This window comes from Chanodichthys erythropterus, chromosome 10 (genome assembly GCF_024489055.1).
Source record: "Chanodichthys erythropterus isolate Z2021 chromosome 10, ASM2448905v1, whole genome shotgun sequence".
In the NCBI taxonomy this organism is placed as follows: Eukaryota; Metazoa; Chordata; class Actinopteri; order Cypriniformes; family Xenocyprididae; genus Chanodichthys; species Chanodichthys erythropterus.
The window spans coordinates 54095498-54114278 of NC_090230.1; the positions used below are offsets into that span (position 1 = coordinate 54095498).

The following is an 18781-nucleotide window of genomic DNA, read 5'->3' on the forward strand; positions in this document are numbered from 1 at the left end:
AACATCAAATGTTCAAGTCAGTGTAAAGCATTGGAAAACATCCTACATTCCTTGAACAAGTACATGTGTTTTTAAGTCTTGCCAACTTAAACATTTGTTTTTCTGTGACATATTAAGGCAGAATTGTCTTTGTTTTCATAAGTACTGTAAGTTTCTCATGACCTTATTTAATGTTGCGTAGTATTGCTGGTTTCACCAAATTTAACAATTATCTAGGTTTTCTTGCATGTCTAGACCAGATTTGTCATGCTAAAAGACCATCCAAATTGCAGAAGCATCAATTTAAACAGGTCTAAAACAAAAATCAAATAAGAAAACAAATCATAAAGAGGTTTTTTTTTTTTTACTCTGCAGCAATATTTGTCTTACACGTTTCCCTACAAGGAGTGATGGGGTAAGTTTCCAGCGACAAATAATTTGTCTGTCCAACCTGCTTGTCGACGCAACATGCACAGTCTAGTAAATGTTTAATATACAATTATGTGGAGCTAGATTTTGAAGCGGTGAGATTTCACACTGGACGGACAACACAACACACAACACAACACAACACAACACAACACAACACAACACAACACAACACAACACAACACAACACAACACAACACAACACAACACAACACAACACAACACAACACAACACAACACAACACAACACAACACACAACAACCAGTAAAAAGTACTGTGTGCTATATCTACAATATATTTGCAATCATTTTCCTGGTAATTATGTTACTTATGAGGTGTCATTAATAATTTTATGATTTTAATAATATACTTACTTATTTAACTTATTATTTAACCATGTTCATAAAGACCATGTCATTAAAAAAAAGTTTCACCATCTTTATTTGTCTTATAACTTGCGATTATTAGTGTTAAGATATGTTTGCTGCTCATTCTTTCTATTGATTAATTTAGAAACTAAAATCTAGGAAACAGCCTAGGTTTAACAGAGAAATATGTGCTCTACGGACGGAGTGTAGAAGGGCAGAAAGAAAATGGAAAAAGGATAAATGGCAAATTTCTTTGTCCAACTATTGCAAAATTCTTTGTCCACATTTCAAGTGGTTGCTCTGCAAAGGTCCAAATTATTTGTAAACTTAATTTCTAAAAACTCCCGCTGTCCAAAGATTCTGTTCTCCACCATCAACTCTGTACTTCCACCATCCTCCCAGTGTGGTCGCTCTTGATCACAGTCTGGAGTTGTGATAAGTTTTGTAGCTTATATATAAACAAAATCAGATGCATTAAATTTCATATTTTAGTGAATCCATCTCAGATAATCTGGTACTTACCTATGAGTCCAGCTAACTTTCTAAATTTGTATTGTATTTCATTATATTTCATGGATATTATCTCTAACTTAAGATTGAGTTTGATTATCTTCAACTCTTGATGCTACTCTAACTACTTTGCTAAGGATGTTATATTCAGTTGCACCTAATATTCTGTCTGTTATTAATAGTTCTTTACAAAAAAGTTTTGTTGCATCCTGTTTTAAACATGCTTTTCTAAGAAAATAAAAGCAAATGAATTCTGATGTTAGAGCCAGCATACGGAAGGGGCATACGGAAGCTTAAATCTTTTAATGATTTAGAGATGTGCTTTTATTTCAACAAGGCTTGCCCTGTATGCAGGTATCAACCACTTTTCCTTTCACACATGCAACTGGCTCAAAACGGTTCAGCTCATTTCTTGATGGGGAAAAAAAGGGGGAGTATATCACCCCCTATCTAGGACATTTACACTGGCTGTAAAATTTAGAATCGATTTAAAAGATTTTAACTTTTGTATTTAAAGCCTTGCATGGCCTGGCTACAACTTACATTGCAGATCTTGTCCCCTATAACCATTATTAATGATTGAGCAGCAAATCATCATATTAAGATGATTTCTGAATGATCATGTGACACTGAAGCCTGGAGTAATGATGCTGAAAATCCAGCTTTGATCACAGGGATAAATTCAAATATATATATAAAATTCAAAATATTACTATTTTGACTGTATTTTCATTCATATAAATGATAAAAAAAAAAAAAAAATATCTTAATTATTCAAAACTTCTGACCAATAGTGTATTTCTATATATTATTTAATTGGTGCATTTAAATGAAAATGATTGTGTTCATTTAGTGAAAAACTGTGGAAAACATTGATTATTTTAACAAGAAGTTTAGTGTTTTACTTCTTGTATTAAACATTTTTAATCTACTTGGTTAAAATGGCTTTTTGATTAAAGTGATGGTTACTCAGATTAAAATCACGCTTTTAAGCCATTTCAAAGTAAATATACATAAATACATATGTGTATCAAAAACAGAAAATGTGTTCAGTGTAACACTGTGTCCTAACTTAGTTTTCACAATGACTGTTTACATAATATAGTGTACAATTCAGTCTCATTAAACCTTTCTTTCTAGTCACTAATGTATTCTAACAGACCCCGGAGATCGCTGCTGGTCCCAGACATGTGCCCAGTGGGTGAGATGTTGAAAGGAAAAGGATGTAGACCCTCCCTGCCTCCGTCTTAGTGAGGGAGTGGATTACAGTGAACCCACCAACTCACCCACCCTCAGTTTCTCACTCTCTTTCATCAAGCTCACTACACTTTTTATAATCAGCCTCCCCCAAGAAAAACAAAATGCCATTTTTGCTCATTGTTGCTGATCAGAATAAACGACCGTAAACAATGGTTAGGAAAAAAAGAACAGTGCTTCCTGCGGAAGCAACCTTCCCCCACCACACACACAATCTCACCATCACAGTCAAAACCCAACACAGGTTATGTTTTGTGCTCCGCACTCACGCAAGAGGTTCACACAAATCCCCTTTTAAGCAGTCTTATGTCACCACGATTTTCTTAGCACTTTTCAGGGTCCAGGATGACTTTCCCCAATGCTAGCAGAACATAAATATGGCTCCTTATCTGAGGCATCAGGTACTGTTTCTTCCCAGCAAACCCTGAACATGTTCAGGCTTCCTTCTTGAGTAGCTGTTCAGACAGTGAGAAAGAGAAACCTTCTGAAAGAAAAAAAACGTGGCTTTTTTTTGGGCTTCATCCATTAATTCTTTGTTTATTATTCATCTTTTCCTGCCATTCTTTGCGTTCTTTTTTTCTTTAATTCCTCTTGTTCATTTTCATGGAAATGCTTGAGAGGAAGAAATTTGTACCTCTTGAACTAAAGACCTAATGCTGGCTCCTGCTCAGAATATCCTCATGTTATGGTTTTCAATACCACCTTTTCAGTAAAACTTTTAGGTCAAGGACCCAAGAATGCTATTTTGTTTGTTCATTTTGTTTGATCATTCATAAAAACCGCAATATTAATTGCATTAATAATGCAGTAACTACACAAAATGACTTGAATACCTCTTATGTAATGTTTGGCATGTAACTTTTTTTATTTCTAAATTAAAGATTTTCATTATATTTCGAGCATATATTCAAAATTCTTGTGAATTTTGACTCTGAAAAAAATAAAATAATTAAAAGCATACAATTCTTGAAAAGAAAATTTTGGCTTAATCTTTTAGTATTTCTTTGAAAAAAAAAAAAAAATCAGTTATACAGTGATAAAATATTGTAAACATTGAAAAACGTTTGTCTGCCAAATGCAGAAATATACAGGAAATTATATTATAAGGCAAGGTAACATAAGTGAGGTTGTAAATGTCATGTGGTACATCCCACAAAAACAAAAAAAAGTAATAATTTTAAATGATATAAATGAATAATTCACAATATTTGTAAAAAAAAAAAACTTTAAAATGTTTATATATTTAATGTTATTCATATATATATATATATATATATATATATATATATATATATATATATATATATATATATATATATATATATATATATATATATATATATATATATATATATATATATATATAATATTTCTTTATAGTTACACCACATTTCCATTCTCTTCTCATCTTGCAGGACTAGCTTGTTTGAGCAGTGGGTCAGTCTGCCTTGTGGTCGACCTGAGTTTGCGTAGCTGCTGAGCACGTCAGCTGAGCTGCTGGCTGCAGATGCATTATTTAGTGGCTCCTCTCTTCCACATAAACATAGCATCAATTATAGAAAGAGAGGGTAATTAATCTTTGAAAAGGGGTATGCTTACTAAGGCAGGAATCCGCTGTTAGCGCAAGTGTGTGGGAGCACTTTTGAGCACCTTGCACGCGTACATGCCAGTCTGTTTGGTGTTTCTTCGGAAAAAAAATTTCCCTGAAGGTTATTTCCTGGACTTTAGTCTTGGTACCTTTGTTAGAAGGTGGCGAGTGACATGTATTACATGTGTGATGGTGTAAATTAGGTAGGTAGGAGGCCCAAACCTACAATGTGTATGCCGACTTCTGTGAAAGTCTGGAAAAATGGTGACAGAAGCAATGGAACCAGGCGACGTAAGCAAAACACATACTTGCTTTCATCGCCTTGTTCCATTCCTTCTGTCACCATTTTTCAGTGTGATGGAAGAAAGGCAGTGCGTGATGACTGATATTAATCATGCTTTTTGGAGAAGATTGTAGTCTTGTGATGGAAAGAAGATGAATAAAACATGGTGTCCTGAATTCAGGCTGAACCCCATCGTCCATACGTGCACAACCAAAGAGAGTTGGGAAACCTGGAGGAGACCAGTGTTGGGGTAACGCTTTACAAGTAACATGAGTTAAGTAATCAGATTACTTTTCCAAGTAACAATTAAAGTAATGCATTACTTTTAAATTTACAACAAAATATCCAAGTTACTTTTTCAAATAAATAACGTAAATTACTTTGTTTTCTCATTTATTTACCGACACCTCTCCTGTCCTCATGTTGAGATAAATTGGAAGTAAGACATTCACCACCACCTACTGGCAGTTTTAGTTTTTTATTTAGGATATCATTTTATAAAAAAAAAAAATGATTTCTTATTTCCATTTTAATAAAAAAACCCATGAAAGGGAAAGTTCACCCAAAAATGAAAATTCTGTCATCATTTACTCACCCTCATGTCGTTTCAAACCTGTACGACTTCCTTTCTTTTGCAGAATTTAAAAGAAGATATTTTGAAGAACGTTGGTGACCAAACTGTTTTGGTTATCATTGACTTCCATTGAATGAACTATATATATATATATATATATATATATATATATATATATATATATATATATATATATATATATATATATATATATATATATATATATATATATGCTGAATCAAATACAATTTCTTTATAAAGCTACTTTTTATAATGTCTATTTGATGTTTTTCTCATTTAACATGGTAATGGCAATGACTTGAAATGTCATGATAATTAATAGGCACATCATGTAATTAATTAGATTTTAAAAATTTTAATCTCTTGATAACCATATTTAAAATGTATTAAAATAGCAGTTATTTTAAATTGTAATAATATTTCATAATACTACTGTTCTTACTGTATTGTATCAAATAAATGCAAACTTGGTGAGCAGAAGAGACTTCTTGACATTGAGGGTAAGTTAAGATTTTAACAGCAGTATTAAAAAATAAATGGTCATAATTATATAATGAGACTCTATATTAGCCATTTTCACAATCTGCATGACCGTTAGAGTGGAGTTTTCTGCAGTTGTAGATTTTGCCTATGCTTAGGCAAGTGTGTATGTTGTGTTGGACATTCAGTAATGAGTCATTGCTGTACTCCTCTCGCATCTCTGATATTAATGAGCACATTTAATAATCAGTTTAATTATGATAGTTCAGAATCATCATATGACTTCCCTTCTCGCTTAAAGGGTCTTTAACATTGCCCAAGGCAGTTACAAGTCAAATGAAGACTTCTGCATGGAAATAACAGGGTTATAGAAATCTGATATGAGCATTATGGGGTGATACTATGAGCACATTAAGAAAATGTAACTTAACATCTCTTTTCCACGAATTGATGTAGGAATTTAGCGCATTGTCATTGCTGTACTTTGTAAGTAACTTTTTGAGTATGTAATTACTGATGGCCATGGGCATAATGTAGTATTTTGCATTATTGTCTTTTAAAATGGCAAAAGAGAGTGGCAGCAGTTTGCCCTCAAGCTTCCGTGACTCCCGCTGGGTGTGCGTGTGTGTTTGAAGCAGAGAGCAACCTATAAATAGGTGTTGTATAATATTTGATGTTGTATGTATTTGGTACATTATAAGCAGTGTTGGGGGTAACATTCCAAATAATGCAACTTATGTAATCAGATTACTTTTTTCGACTTGCAAAGTAACGCATTACTTTTACATTTACAACAAAATATCCAAGTTACTTTTTCAAATAAGTAACTCAAGTTACTTTCCCATTTATTTACTGACACCTGTGAATGTACAGCACTCTTTTCCACCGTCAATACCACGACTGAGGTGAGACCCTTGAGCAAAGCACCGAACCCCCAACTGCTCCCCGGGTGCCGCAGCAAAAATTGGCTGCCCACTGCTCTGGGTCTGTGTTCATGGTGTGTGTGTGTGGCTACATGTCATGTCACTTTCACTTTTTCACTTTATTGTAGGTCTAGGCTAAATGTGAGCAGGCATTTATTCACCTCACTGACATAAAAGCAGATTCAGTATTCCTCAAAATGAATAAAAACTGTGAAATGCAAAACTCAGAATATTACACAATCCTGCAATAATTAAATGTTTAATAACAGAAATATACTTTATTTGATCTCACTTGTTTCAACCCATGTATTTGCTGCTGACCTTCGATGATCCAGTTCAACCATACTAGAAGCAAAAATGGCTTTAGATAAACTTTACATTTGTTTAATTTTTTGTTTTGTTTTGTATATATTGCTGAATTAAGAGTATTGAACTTTCTTCTCCTGCATGTTATTCTTCTGCAATCCATAATGGCAGCACAGCTGAAAGGTTTGTTTGAGTTGCGCCTACTGTACAGATGTAATTTTGCATTTTCATCAGCCTAAGAATTATTCCATTACATTTACAAGACATTTTTTTGTTGTTAAAAAAACAAACATGCATGCCCAGCCCAGGTGAGGAAAAAGTAACGCAAAAGTAACACATTACTTTCCATAAAAAGTTCCTAAGTAACACAATTAGTTACTTTTTTAGGGAGTAACAAGAATGGGCCACATCAGTTGACTAGTCTATTAGTAAGGTGGACTAATTTATCTGGATTTTTGTTTATAGTTTCTGCATTCATCTGCATTTTATGCTTTAAAGGAGACAAATTTCATAACTCCTTTACAGCACTATTTTCTGTAGTTTTCATTTTTTCATGTAATGCTGATTTCATACAATTAATATTGTAAAAAGCATTATACAGGAGTATGAGTATTTAAGTATATGTATTGTATCACAAGTAGCCTGTATGTTCATGTAGCAAATGTGTCTTTCTTTTTCTTGTCTAAGATACATTAAGGATAGTATTTAACAAATTCAAAAATGCATTAAAATACTGAACAGAATCGTTGTTAATCTAATTGAGTCATTCTGAATTAACAAAAAAACAAATCTTTTGATTTTAAAAAATTGTGAATTGCAAATAGTATTGATTTGCTATTAACCCATATTGAGCCCACTGAAAGGCTTTTTTAAAGGCTGTTTAGTCAACTGGATGGCTTGAGTTGAACGGCAACATAACTGACTGTTACTATATAACATGACGAGAAATAAACATAACACATCCAAAGTAATTTTATTCGGCATTTTTGTGCCATCATGAGCTGGCTTTGATGTAACGGGTACAACAATAGATGGATGGGAAAAATAAAGTGCGACAGAAATAGTAACGGGTGTCCGTCAACAGTCTGCAGCCCCAGGCGCTCACGGTTTGTTTATTATGAGAGCGATCTAGTTTAGTGTGATCTAGTTTTTTTTGTAACAGTCTAACTAGACTGAGTTGTTGTTGCTCTGAAAACTTTACATGGTGGGGACATTATATGACTACAAATGTTAGCAGTTTCTGATTTCTGACCAGTAGGTTTTAGAGGCCGGTGTAGAGCTAGTTTTTACCAACCCAAACAAACTTTTCTGCTGTGCAATTTATGTTAATTGCATAAAACTATTTTGTCAGAATATACAAATGCCGTCAAAATACAATGCCGTCAAAGGAGAAATAGGCTTATGATCTGCATAATGGCCTAGTTACAGCAGTGGGGTAACTGTCAAAACTAACCAACCAAACTTTGGTTACACCTGCACTGTAAAAGAATATTTTCATGATTTATCATCATAACTTTTTTTCTTTTGTCAAATCAGCATAGATAATTAATGTAGTTCAGATAACATAATATTTTGAGTTTCTGTTGATTAAATAAATCATCTTTATTGTATTAACTCAAATTTTTAATTTCAGTGAACTCAAAAATTTAAGGCAACCAGGTAACTTTAAGTTAAACCAACATATTTTTTTTATTTCTTTTACAGTGTACATAAACTTAATAGAATTTGAAAATGTGCTCTCTTCTGTTATACTACATCCTTTTCAGCAACATTTTAGATAATTCAAATCCACAGGAAATTGCAGTACAATCCTAAGTTAATTGAATAGATTGAAATTGGATCACAGTGAACTCTAGTGGATGCTGCTCTGGTCAAGTAAAGTAACATCTCCTCCAGAGTATGAGCCTCCCTGTCTCTATCTTTTGCTTTCATTGTCATCTCCATGGCACCCCCCACAGGATTTATCAAGGCATTTTACATATTCTTTCAGTCTTATAATGGTGTTCTTGGATTTAGTGCATCATGTGCTCTTTTCTGAGAGCTGTTTAAGTGAGCCAGTGAAAGATAACAGTCCCCAATTCTCCTGTGGAGGCACGTCTACCATCTGACAATTTAGATCTTTGCTCCGATCACCTGGGCAAAATTTGTTTCTAAAAGACATGGGTAATCTGTAGTCCTGCTGAAAAGACTTTCTTCTGTGGAACACAAAAGGAGAAGTTTTGTGTTCTTTTCCATACTACCAGGGTCTATGAAGTTATGCTGGTCTATTAGCTAGACTAGCACTCAATCTGTCTTAACCAGCCCTGAGTTTTCATGGTGGTATCTTCAGTGATTACAAACTGTAATCAGTATCTCTGAGGCTCAAAGAAACCTATATTTAGCTAGAGCATCACAGAAATATGATTTAGCTGGTAATTGTACCATCACATGCTTTTTTAGGGAGAATAATGTAATAGTTGAGCTGCTGAGAGCTGTGATTTGACTGAAGACATCTGAGATGTGCATGTAGACCTTGCAATCTGAGAAAACTTAAGGATCTTTGGTCTTTGCTAGATGGCCTCCAGCATTTTGGCAACATACATGTGACCAGACAGACCCATATCTCATATCTTACAACCACTGACACTCGAACATACTCATAGGCTGAGCTTCTGGGATATTCAATATACTCTGTGTGTCTGTGATGCTTAAGGACACGCTCTTGAGCACATATATGCATATATTTCCACCTCGATCTGTCCACATTGTTGTTTGGGGATAAGAACACCCTGTTCCAGTGGACAGATCTTGAGGCACAACAGTATGTCAGTGATGTTTTTTAAGCTCCCCAAAGAACCTTTTCTGTGAACAGTTGTTAAAATAACCATTTTTTTCATAGTATGAAGTAAATTTTAACAATCTTGAGTGGAAAGGTTCAATGGATGTTAAAGGCTCTTCATGGAACCATTGATGCCAAAAAAAAAAGAACTTTTGTTAAGAGTGTATGTGTGTTCTGTTCATGCCCTATCCATTGCCCCCTAGTGGATAGGAGTGAAAAGTGCTGTATTTGTCTATATGCAATGAAAGTGAATGAAGACCAGTCTGGCTCAACCATTGCCAAGAGTTTGGGATTGGATGGTCCGTTTGTTCGAACAAAGACAGATGGGGGAGTCATTATTTTTGCACTTCCATTTTGTGATGATAGTGGCAGAGAAATTACACACTTTGTCTTTAAATTGTATTATATTGCATTGTAATTTTATATATAGGCCTTACAGATATTAGCTGTGCCTTATGATAACATTTCTTTATTTCTGTTGCTTGTCTTTTACTAGGAATCTCCGCAGGACAGTGCCATCACTCGTGACATTAACCGTACATTCCCTGCACACGACTACTTCAAAGACACAGGCGGTGATGGGCAGGACTCTCTCTATAAGATCTGTAAGGTGAGCATGTGACCTGTCTGCCATTTGCTTTAAATTTGTCTGCTCACTTCTGTTCTGCTCCTGTTCATTTATTATCTTCAGCTCTACGAAAACAATGTCCTAACATTAAGAAAAGTTATATGTGCACTTTTGGATTGTTCCAGTTTCTTTAGTAACTTACTTTATAGATTTTTTTTTTTTAGGCTCATAAGTAATGCTACATGTTTAAAGACACTTTGTCGAAAAACAAGTGTCAAAGACTAGGGTGGTAGAGATTGAGTGAATGGTATGGTTCAAATGGTTGATATAGGTTGATGATTGATTTATGTCAACTTCCAGCATGGTGGGTGATGGAAGCATGTAATTAATTATTTTCTAGTAACTGATGGATGATGGATGAATGGATGGATAAAGATGAATGCATAGATGTTTAGATGGAGATATAAATGGACAGATGGCTAGATATCGATAGCTGGGTGTCTAGATGGTTGGATGGACAGATAGATGGATGTATATAGATTGATTATAGATGGTTGGATGTATATAGTTGGATGAATGGATAGATATGGATGGAAATCTACATGTCTGGAACTCTGCATATATAGATGGATGGGTGGATAAAGATGAATATAGATGTTTGGATGGAGATATAAGTGGATGGATATAGATAGGTGGGCGTGTAGAATGGGTAGATAAATAGATGAATATAGATCGATGTGTAGATGGTTGGAGTGGAGACAATGTTTGACTCGCATGATAAACACCTGTTTTTAATTTTGGTTTATTTAGCAAAGAAATGTATATTGTTACTGTTGTCATCCCCTCAGGTACCTTCTTTCAAATTGTTTATGTCTCAAATATCTACACTACTTCCACTCGAGAAACTTACTTATGATACACATCAAAGTCTAAGGACTTTTGGCGGATATGGACACCTCTTTGGCACTATGTTAATAATCTTCCCTGATTCCTTATTCTACTGTGTACATTTACTTTCCTGTCTGACACAGTTGTATTTTTATTTATTTATTTATTTTTTATGTATTTCTCTTTTAAAAAAAAAATCTTTCTCCCATTGTGGGTTTGAGGCTATATCTGTATGTCCCTGGACATTGGAGTAAAAAAATAATAATAATAATACTACTGGTATAAACAAATATTTAAAATATATCATCTTTATATTTTTTTTACGTTAATTTCAATGTGAAAATATGTATTACAATATAAACATATATTACAAATTTTAATGTTAGGTGTGATTAATCATCAGTTACAGAAAGAATTGTGATAAATTAGTTAATTTTTTTAAATCGATTGACAGCACTAGTATGTATAATATATAGGTTAATCGTGATATTTATTCATGTTTTAAACATCCACAGTCAATTGGCTTTTTCATAGCATATAAAGATGGTGGAAGTTCAGTCAGTAACCCAAATCACCTGTTTAGCAAACAAAACACTTTTCAGGTCTCAAATTTTCTCCCTAAAATAATGAGGTCAGTGGGTTTAATATGAAAGTCACAAATTATGAGAGAAATGAGGAGATTGATGTTGGGTTTCCATCTTTGGGCGTCTCTTAATAATTCACCAGCCCTCTCTCCCGACTATTACCGCCATCATTCATAGAGCACTATAGATTTCTCATATTGACCACACAGTGTGATTCAGTTCTCTCAATCCACAGTTCACAAAGTTTATTAGCACTGCAGTTTGTGATTGTCACAATATTAGCTGACATTTTAACAGTTTTCAGAGTTATGTAGGTCAATCTGTAAGCATTCTGTCGAGCTCTCAAATCTCATTTGCACTTCTGTATACTCAAACATGCCACTTGAAGATGTGTAGCTCTAGGTTTGTGATGCTAAACAACATAAATTCTCATGTCTCGTACTCACAAATCACTCACATAATCACAAAATGCCAAGTTTTAATAAATGCAAAATCACAATTGAGATTTGAGAACTGCAGCGGCGGTCAAGATATAAAGGGTTAGTTTTATTCACATATTAACATTGATCGACGCACACATCAGAGAATGGAATCTCAAGCATACTTGCTTGATGTGTGAGAGCCAACGAGGTTCATTCTTGCTTGTTACGCAGCACATTAGAGCTTTCACAAGAACCAATGAGGTTTCAATTACTCTAAGTTGCTACCAAGCAATTTAGAGCATTATTACCCAAAATTCCACTTTAACATTCTGTATCTTTCATCCTGCAGGCATACTCTGTATATGATGAAGAAATTGGTTACTGTCAAGGACAGTCCTTCCTTGCCGCTGTGCTGCTACTACACGTGAGTGTCAAAGAATCTTCAATCAAAACAGTTTGAAACAAGGACATCTATAACATTTAATATAATGGCATATTTGCGTATTTGCACTTGCAAAATATGTTATTTAGTCAAGTAAACTCCTTGGTTTGAACTAATGTATGTGACATCATCCTTTGAGATGAGAGGTGGTGCCCTCTAGTGGAGATTCCCTGTTTTGGGATTTTGTCAGCATGATGGGTTTTTAATATTGAGCTCTGTGATCAATGATTGTTTGCGGTGTCATTTTGGTGCAGATGCCAGAGGAACAGGCGTTCAGCGTGCTGGTCAAGATCATGTTTGAATACGGTCTCAGGGAGCTCTTCAAGCAGAACTTTGAAGACCTGCACTGCAAGTTCTTCCAACTGGAGAGACTCATGCAGGTTAGTGTTAGAAAACTAAGAATATTAGTTGACATATTCGAATACAAATAATAACAGTAAAGGTCACATTTTAAATAAGCTGTTTAAATAACCAAATGTGTTATTCTTCCTCTTGAAGAAATAGTCCCTGATGTGTCCTTAAATTAAAAAAGAAGACTATTTTGTCAGATAAATTTGTAAGATGAATTCACCTCAAAAGTACAACTGCACAAGATATTAAGATATTAAAGGTGCCCTCGAATGAAAAATTGAATTTATCTTGGCATAGTCGAATAACAAGAGTTCAGTACATGGAAATGACATACAGTGAGTCTCAAACTCCATTGTTTCCTCATATAAACCTCATTTGTTTAAAAGACCTCCGAAGAACAGGCAAATCTCAACATAACACCGACTGTTACTTAACAGTTGGGGTGTACGCCCCAATATTTGCATATGCCAGCCCATGTTCCCAACATTATGAAAGGCATTAGACAAGGGCAGCCAGTATTAACGTCTGGATCTGCACAGCTGAATCATCAGACTAGGTAAGCAAGCAAGGACAATAACGAAAAATGGCAGATGGAGTGATAATAACTGACATGATCCATGATATTATGATATTTTTAGTGATATTTGTAAATTGTCTTTCGAAATGTTTCGTTAACATGTTGCTAATGTACTGTTAAATGTGGTTAAAGTTACCATTGTTTCTTACTGTATTCACGGAGACAAGAGCCATCGCTATTTTCATTTTTTAACACTTGCAGCCTGTATAATTCATAAACACAACTTCATTCTTTATAAATCTCTCAAACAGTGTAGTGTTAGCCAGTTAGCCACAGAGCATATAGCCTCAAACTCATTCAGAATCAATGTAAACAATATAACAGTATACAATACTCACATAATCCAACACATGCATGCCGAACACTTTGAGGGTTATATTAGCTGTGTGAACTTTGTTTATGCACTGTTCAAGGCAAGAGCGAGCTCTGTGGGCGTGGAGCAGGAGAATTAAAGGGCCAGTAGCCCTGAATCGGCTCATTTATAATGATGCCCCAAAATAGGCAGTTAAAAAATGAATTAAAAAAAATCTATGGGGTATTTTGAGCTGAAACTTCACAGACACATTCAGGGACACCTTAGACTTATATTACATCTTTTAAAAAAAAAAGTTCTAGGGCACCTATAATGCTTCTTGAATGCAAGTCTATTTCATCTTGTAGAAAGGTCTGCTGGTCCTACAAGACAAAATACATATAACTGTACACTGTCATTCTGTGAAAATTTCTTATTCTTCTGCTCAACAAGACTGTATTTATTGGATTAAAAATACAAAAAAAACAGTAATAATGTGTAATATTATTACAATTTCAAATAACTGTTTTCAACTTGAATATATTTTAAACTGTAATTTAATCCCGTGATGCAAAGTTGGCTTTTCAGCATCATTACTTCAGTCTTCAGTGTCACATGATCCTTCAAAAATCATTCTAATATGATGATTTGATGCTTAAGAAACAGTTCTTATCATTATCAAATTTAAAAACAGTTGTGCTGATTAATATATTTGTGGAAACCATGATACGTTGTATGACTGGAACATCCACAGCATCCACAACTGGTACTGTTAGTGACTTCTGCCTCTCTTTATTGTAGGAATGCATCCCAGATCTGTATGCACACTTCCTGAACCTGGGTTTGGAAGCACACATGTACGCCTCCCAGTGGTTCCTCACGCTCTTCACAGCCAAATTCCCTCTTTACATGGTCTTTCACATCATAGACCTTCTGCTGTGTGAGGTAACATTTCATTCTTACCTGCTTTACCTCAATTTTACCTCACTTTTCCTGCTCTCTTTACCCAGTTTACCTAGTTTACCTGTTTATTTGGAGTTAAGGGTTTAGTAGTTGCTATTTAGATTTTGAGTTTTAAATTTTTAACCATCTTTGTTTTGTCATTTTAATATTATCATACTGATTTCTTCCATTTTATGTAAAATAACATTTTTAAAAGGTATTAGAGAATGAAAAAAGCAAATGAAGATGGCAAAAAACAAACAATCAAAAGAATTCATCAACTCAATGCTAATACTGATGTTTGTGCTGATGTTGTCCCACCAAAATCTGTCACTTCCGGGAGGATGATGTCATTAAAAATATAGCTATTATAGCAGGGTGTAAATACTGTATTAAGGACAAAAGAATAATATATAAACAATTACCAGTTAAATCAACATTTACAAGACAACAAGTTTAGTTTGTAACATTTCCATAGGAGAAAGAAAAAAATACCTGAAAAATAAACTGTAATGACAATACAGCAACATCTTATCAAACCAAAATTATTTTAAATTCATTCGATGTAGTCCACTTTATCACCCAGTTTTCATAAATGACTGGCGGAGATGGTTGCTGCCCTCAAGCTCGAAAAGATTCGCTTTTCCAGGATTGATGCTTCTAAAAAAATTCGATAAAATCTGGGGCCCCTTCCTTAGGTATCTGTTTAAGAGTTGAATTTGCTTGTGCATTCATGTAAATGGATAGTCTCACTGATGTATTTCTTCACTCCATGTTTTGTTTGTTTTATGTATTTTGTTTGTTTTATGTTTTATGCTTATGTTTTGTCTAAGATGTTTATTTTTCATTGTATCTGGTGCCTGTTTATGGGGGGTGGGGGGTGGTTCTCTTTTGTTTGTTTCCTTTTTTGTGTGTATAGTATATTTAAGTATTTATGTAAACATTGAGATTTTCATCTGTTTTATGTTTATATAAAAACTGTTATAAATAAAATTATGAAAAAAAAAAAAAAAAAAAAATCATTCGACGTACAATGATTTTTTATTTTACATCCATCCGAAAATATTTGATCTAATATAATAAAAAATTAAGTTGGCATGAAAATGTACTTGTTCATAATAGGAATGACCTCTCTTAATCTTGTGTTTTCTCCTTTCAGGGCATCAGTGTCATTTTCAATGTGGCTCTTGCATTATTGAAGGTAAGGAAGTGCTCATGAATTTTTTTTTTATTTTTTTTTTTATGTTTTTCTCTGATGTTTCACCAAGGTAGCGTAATGAATATATAGGCCCATGCTGTTTCCTGAAAATTAAGCTGCAAACTACCCATGCTTCTTCAGCATGGTTACAGATATGAAAAGAAAGTTAGATGTAATTAGCACACCTAATAACTGGCAACTACACTGCTTTGTGATCAGATGTTACTTAGTGCTGTCATCCAACCCTATAGGAAGAGTGACAGTCTACCAGTGTATCCCCATCACACCTCAACAGCAGAAAATGAACATCATTAAAGGAACACTCCACTTTTTTTTTTGAAAATAGACTAATTTTCCAACTCCCCTAGAGTTAAACAGTTGAGTTTTACCGTTTTCGAATCTATTCAGCCGATCTCCGGTTCTGGCGGCACCACTTTTAGCATAGCTTAGCATAATTCATTGAATCTGATTAGACCGTTAGCATCTCGCTCAAAAATGACCAAAGAGTTTCGATATTTTTCCTATTTAAAACTTGACTCTTCTGTAGTTACATTAGACCGACGGAAAATGAAAAGTTGTGATTTTCTAGGCCAATATGGCTAGGAACTATATTCTCATTCCGGCATAATAATCCATGAACTTTGCTGCCGTACCATGGGTGCAGCAGACGTTGCAATAATCATATTACACAGCATCTCTCACAAATGTCTCCATGGTTGCAAGGCATGCTCCCTGTGCAAACAGGTGGTCACAGGCGGTGCGTAATATCATTGCGGCAGCAAAGTTCCTTATTACGCCGTAATGACAGTTTTAAATAGGAAAAATATAGAAACTCTTTGGTCATTTTTGAGCGATATGCTAACGGTCTAATCAGATTCAATTAACTATGCTAAGCTATGCTAAAAGTGGTACCGCCAGACGCGGAGATCAGCTGAATGGATTCGAAAATGGTAAAACTCAACTGTTTTAACTCTAGGGGAGTTGGAAAATGAGCCTATTTTCAAAAAAAGTGGAGTTTTCCTTTAACTCAAGATGATGCCTTTGAGCTTTTCTGTCTGGCTCTAGAAACATTCTGAAAAGCTCTCTGTCTCTGCCCACAGACGTCTAAAGATGACCTGATACAAACGGACTTTGAGGGCGCGCTGAAGTTCTTTCGAGTGCCAGTGCCCAAGCGTTATCGCTCTGAGGAGAACGCCAAGAAGCTCATGGAGCTAGCGTGTAGTATGAAGGTAACCAACCTGTGTTTAGGCTTTTTATTTAGTTCTTAAGTATTTTATGTGATGGAATTTAAAGACAGAGAAAGGAAAACAATTACAAGAAAATGTGTATAGTGTACAAAGTGACAAATGGGAGAGCTTTTCTCTCATTACCAGTGTCCCAAAAATGGCAAATGCAGGATTTGCAGTAGTATGGTAGTTGACAGGACTCCTGAATACACTTCTGCTGTTTTACTAGAGCTTTTCATGGTGTGAATAGACCATTCATCTGCTATTCGCTCTGCTTGTTGTGTTGTGTTTTGTGGGGCAGTAAGAGTGTTGATGTAATTCTCTGGATTGGCCAAAAGAGGACACTGCAGGGGTAAAAAAGAGACCCATGATAATACATTCTTGGTTCTTGTTTTTACTGTATTTACAGCATCTGTCCTCATGTGTTGTTCATATCTACTGAATGTAATTTATACTTCTACTGTATTTAAAAAAAAAATAAAATAAATGCAGATTATCGGCATTAAAAAAAAATTGAAAAGCTAAATGAATAATCACATTAACTCTCCCTCATGTTGTTCCAAACCAATAAGACTTTTGTTCATCCTCAAAAGCTTATTTTTAATATTCTCTTTTTTTTTCATCTATTGAAAGTTCACGCAACCAAAAAATTCACATCAACACATAAAAAAGTATGTAAAGACATCATAAAAAATAATCCATATGAATGGAGCAGTTTAATCTAAGTCTTCTGAAGAGAACCCATCACATGAACAGGTTTACCCACATACATAGAGCACATCTAATATGGTAAACGGAAGCTAAACGTGATAACCAAAGTTTCATTTTTGGGTGAACAAGCCCTTAAAATGATATATCGATCTCCATATTTTCAGTGTGTTCTGAGACGTTTGAACAGCACTGTATCTGTCTGCCTGTTTACTTTGATTGCTGTATCAGTTCCTCATTGCAGTCTAAACATGACTGATTGAGTTTCTTTTGGGTCTCGCTCTTTTTCCTCCAAATACAAGCTAACCTTTATTTCTTTTGCCCTCATTCACGCTATTCCACCACAACACTGAAAGCTCACTTTCATTTCTGAATTTGGTTGTGTTTATGTGCTATTTATATACGAGGGGCCCAGCATTAGAAAAACAGAAGACCACGGCCCCTTCCTCAGTTTAACACCAGTTGCGATCAAAAGAGCTTTTACACACTACGATACTTCATTTCACTGCATCCAGGGCCTAATTGTTCCCTGGGGTGTCGCTGAAAACATGCTGACTGATGAACTACTCTTGACATTGAGGGCTTTTATATGGATCTCATTTCATCTGTGCAAGCATTACGGATTAAATATGGAACAGACCCGGTTTTGTGTCCCAGAGCTAGTCAGATATGGCGCAGTGCTAAATAGAGCTCATTTACAAACCTGCACGTACCTGCGGCTCTCGCATCAGTTCCACGGTCTTCTGGTGAGAAATGGCTGATGCTGTACACACAAAACACACTCAGTATCGCAGAAATGGGGTCATTTGATGAAAATGAGGTAGTATTGAGCTGCAGGTGGATAAATGTTGCACGGCTTGTGTGTTTGTGTCCAGTGAGTGGGAAGTGCATGTACAGAAATCCTGTTAAATGAATTAGTGCTTAGTCTTGTTGCATTTGAATAAATTAGCTTGTTCAGAGTGAATTTTTGTGTTGGTGGCAAGTCTGATTCTTTCACAGTTTTTATAGTCATAAACTTTAAGAGTAATTCATGCTAGTTTCACAAG

The 18781-nt window shown here is 34.9% G+C and overlaps 1 protein-coding gene across 3 annotated transcripts in view; it reads left to right on the forward strand.

Annotated features, from left to right (window-relative positions):
• Window positions 1–18781, forward strand: part of LOC137028877 (rab GTPase-activating protein 1) — a 108734-nt gene that overhangs the window by 63562 nt on the left and 26391 nt on the right. For all 3 annotated transcript variants that reach the window (XM_067398208.1, XM_067398209.1, XM_067398210.1), the window contains 6 exons: window positions 10034–10147; window positions 12349–12423; window positions 12696–12821; window positions 14463–14606; window positions 15763–15804; window positions 16902–17030. In XM_067398208.1, the coding sequence (XP_067254309.1) occupies window positions 10034–10147; window positions 12349–12423; window positions 12696–12821; window positions 14463–14606; window positions 15763–15804; window positions 16902–17030 (630 nt within the window). The remainder of the gene's footprint in view (window positions 1–10033; window positions 10148–12348; window positions 12424–12695; window positions 12822–14462; window positions 14607–15762; window positions 15805–16901; window positions 17031–18781) is intronic.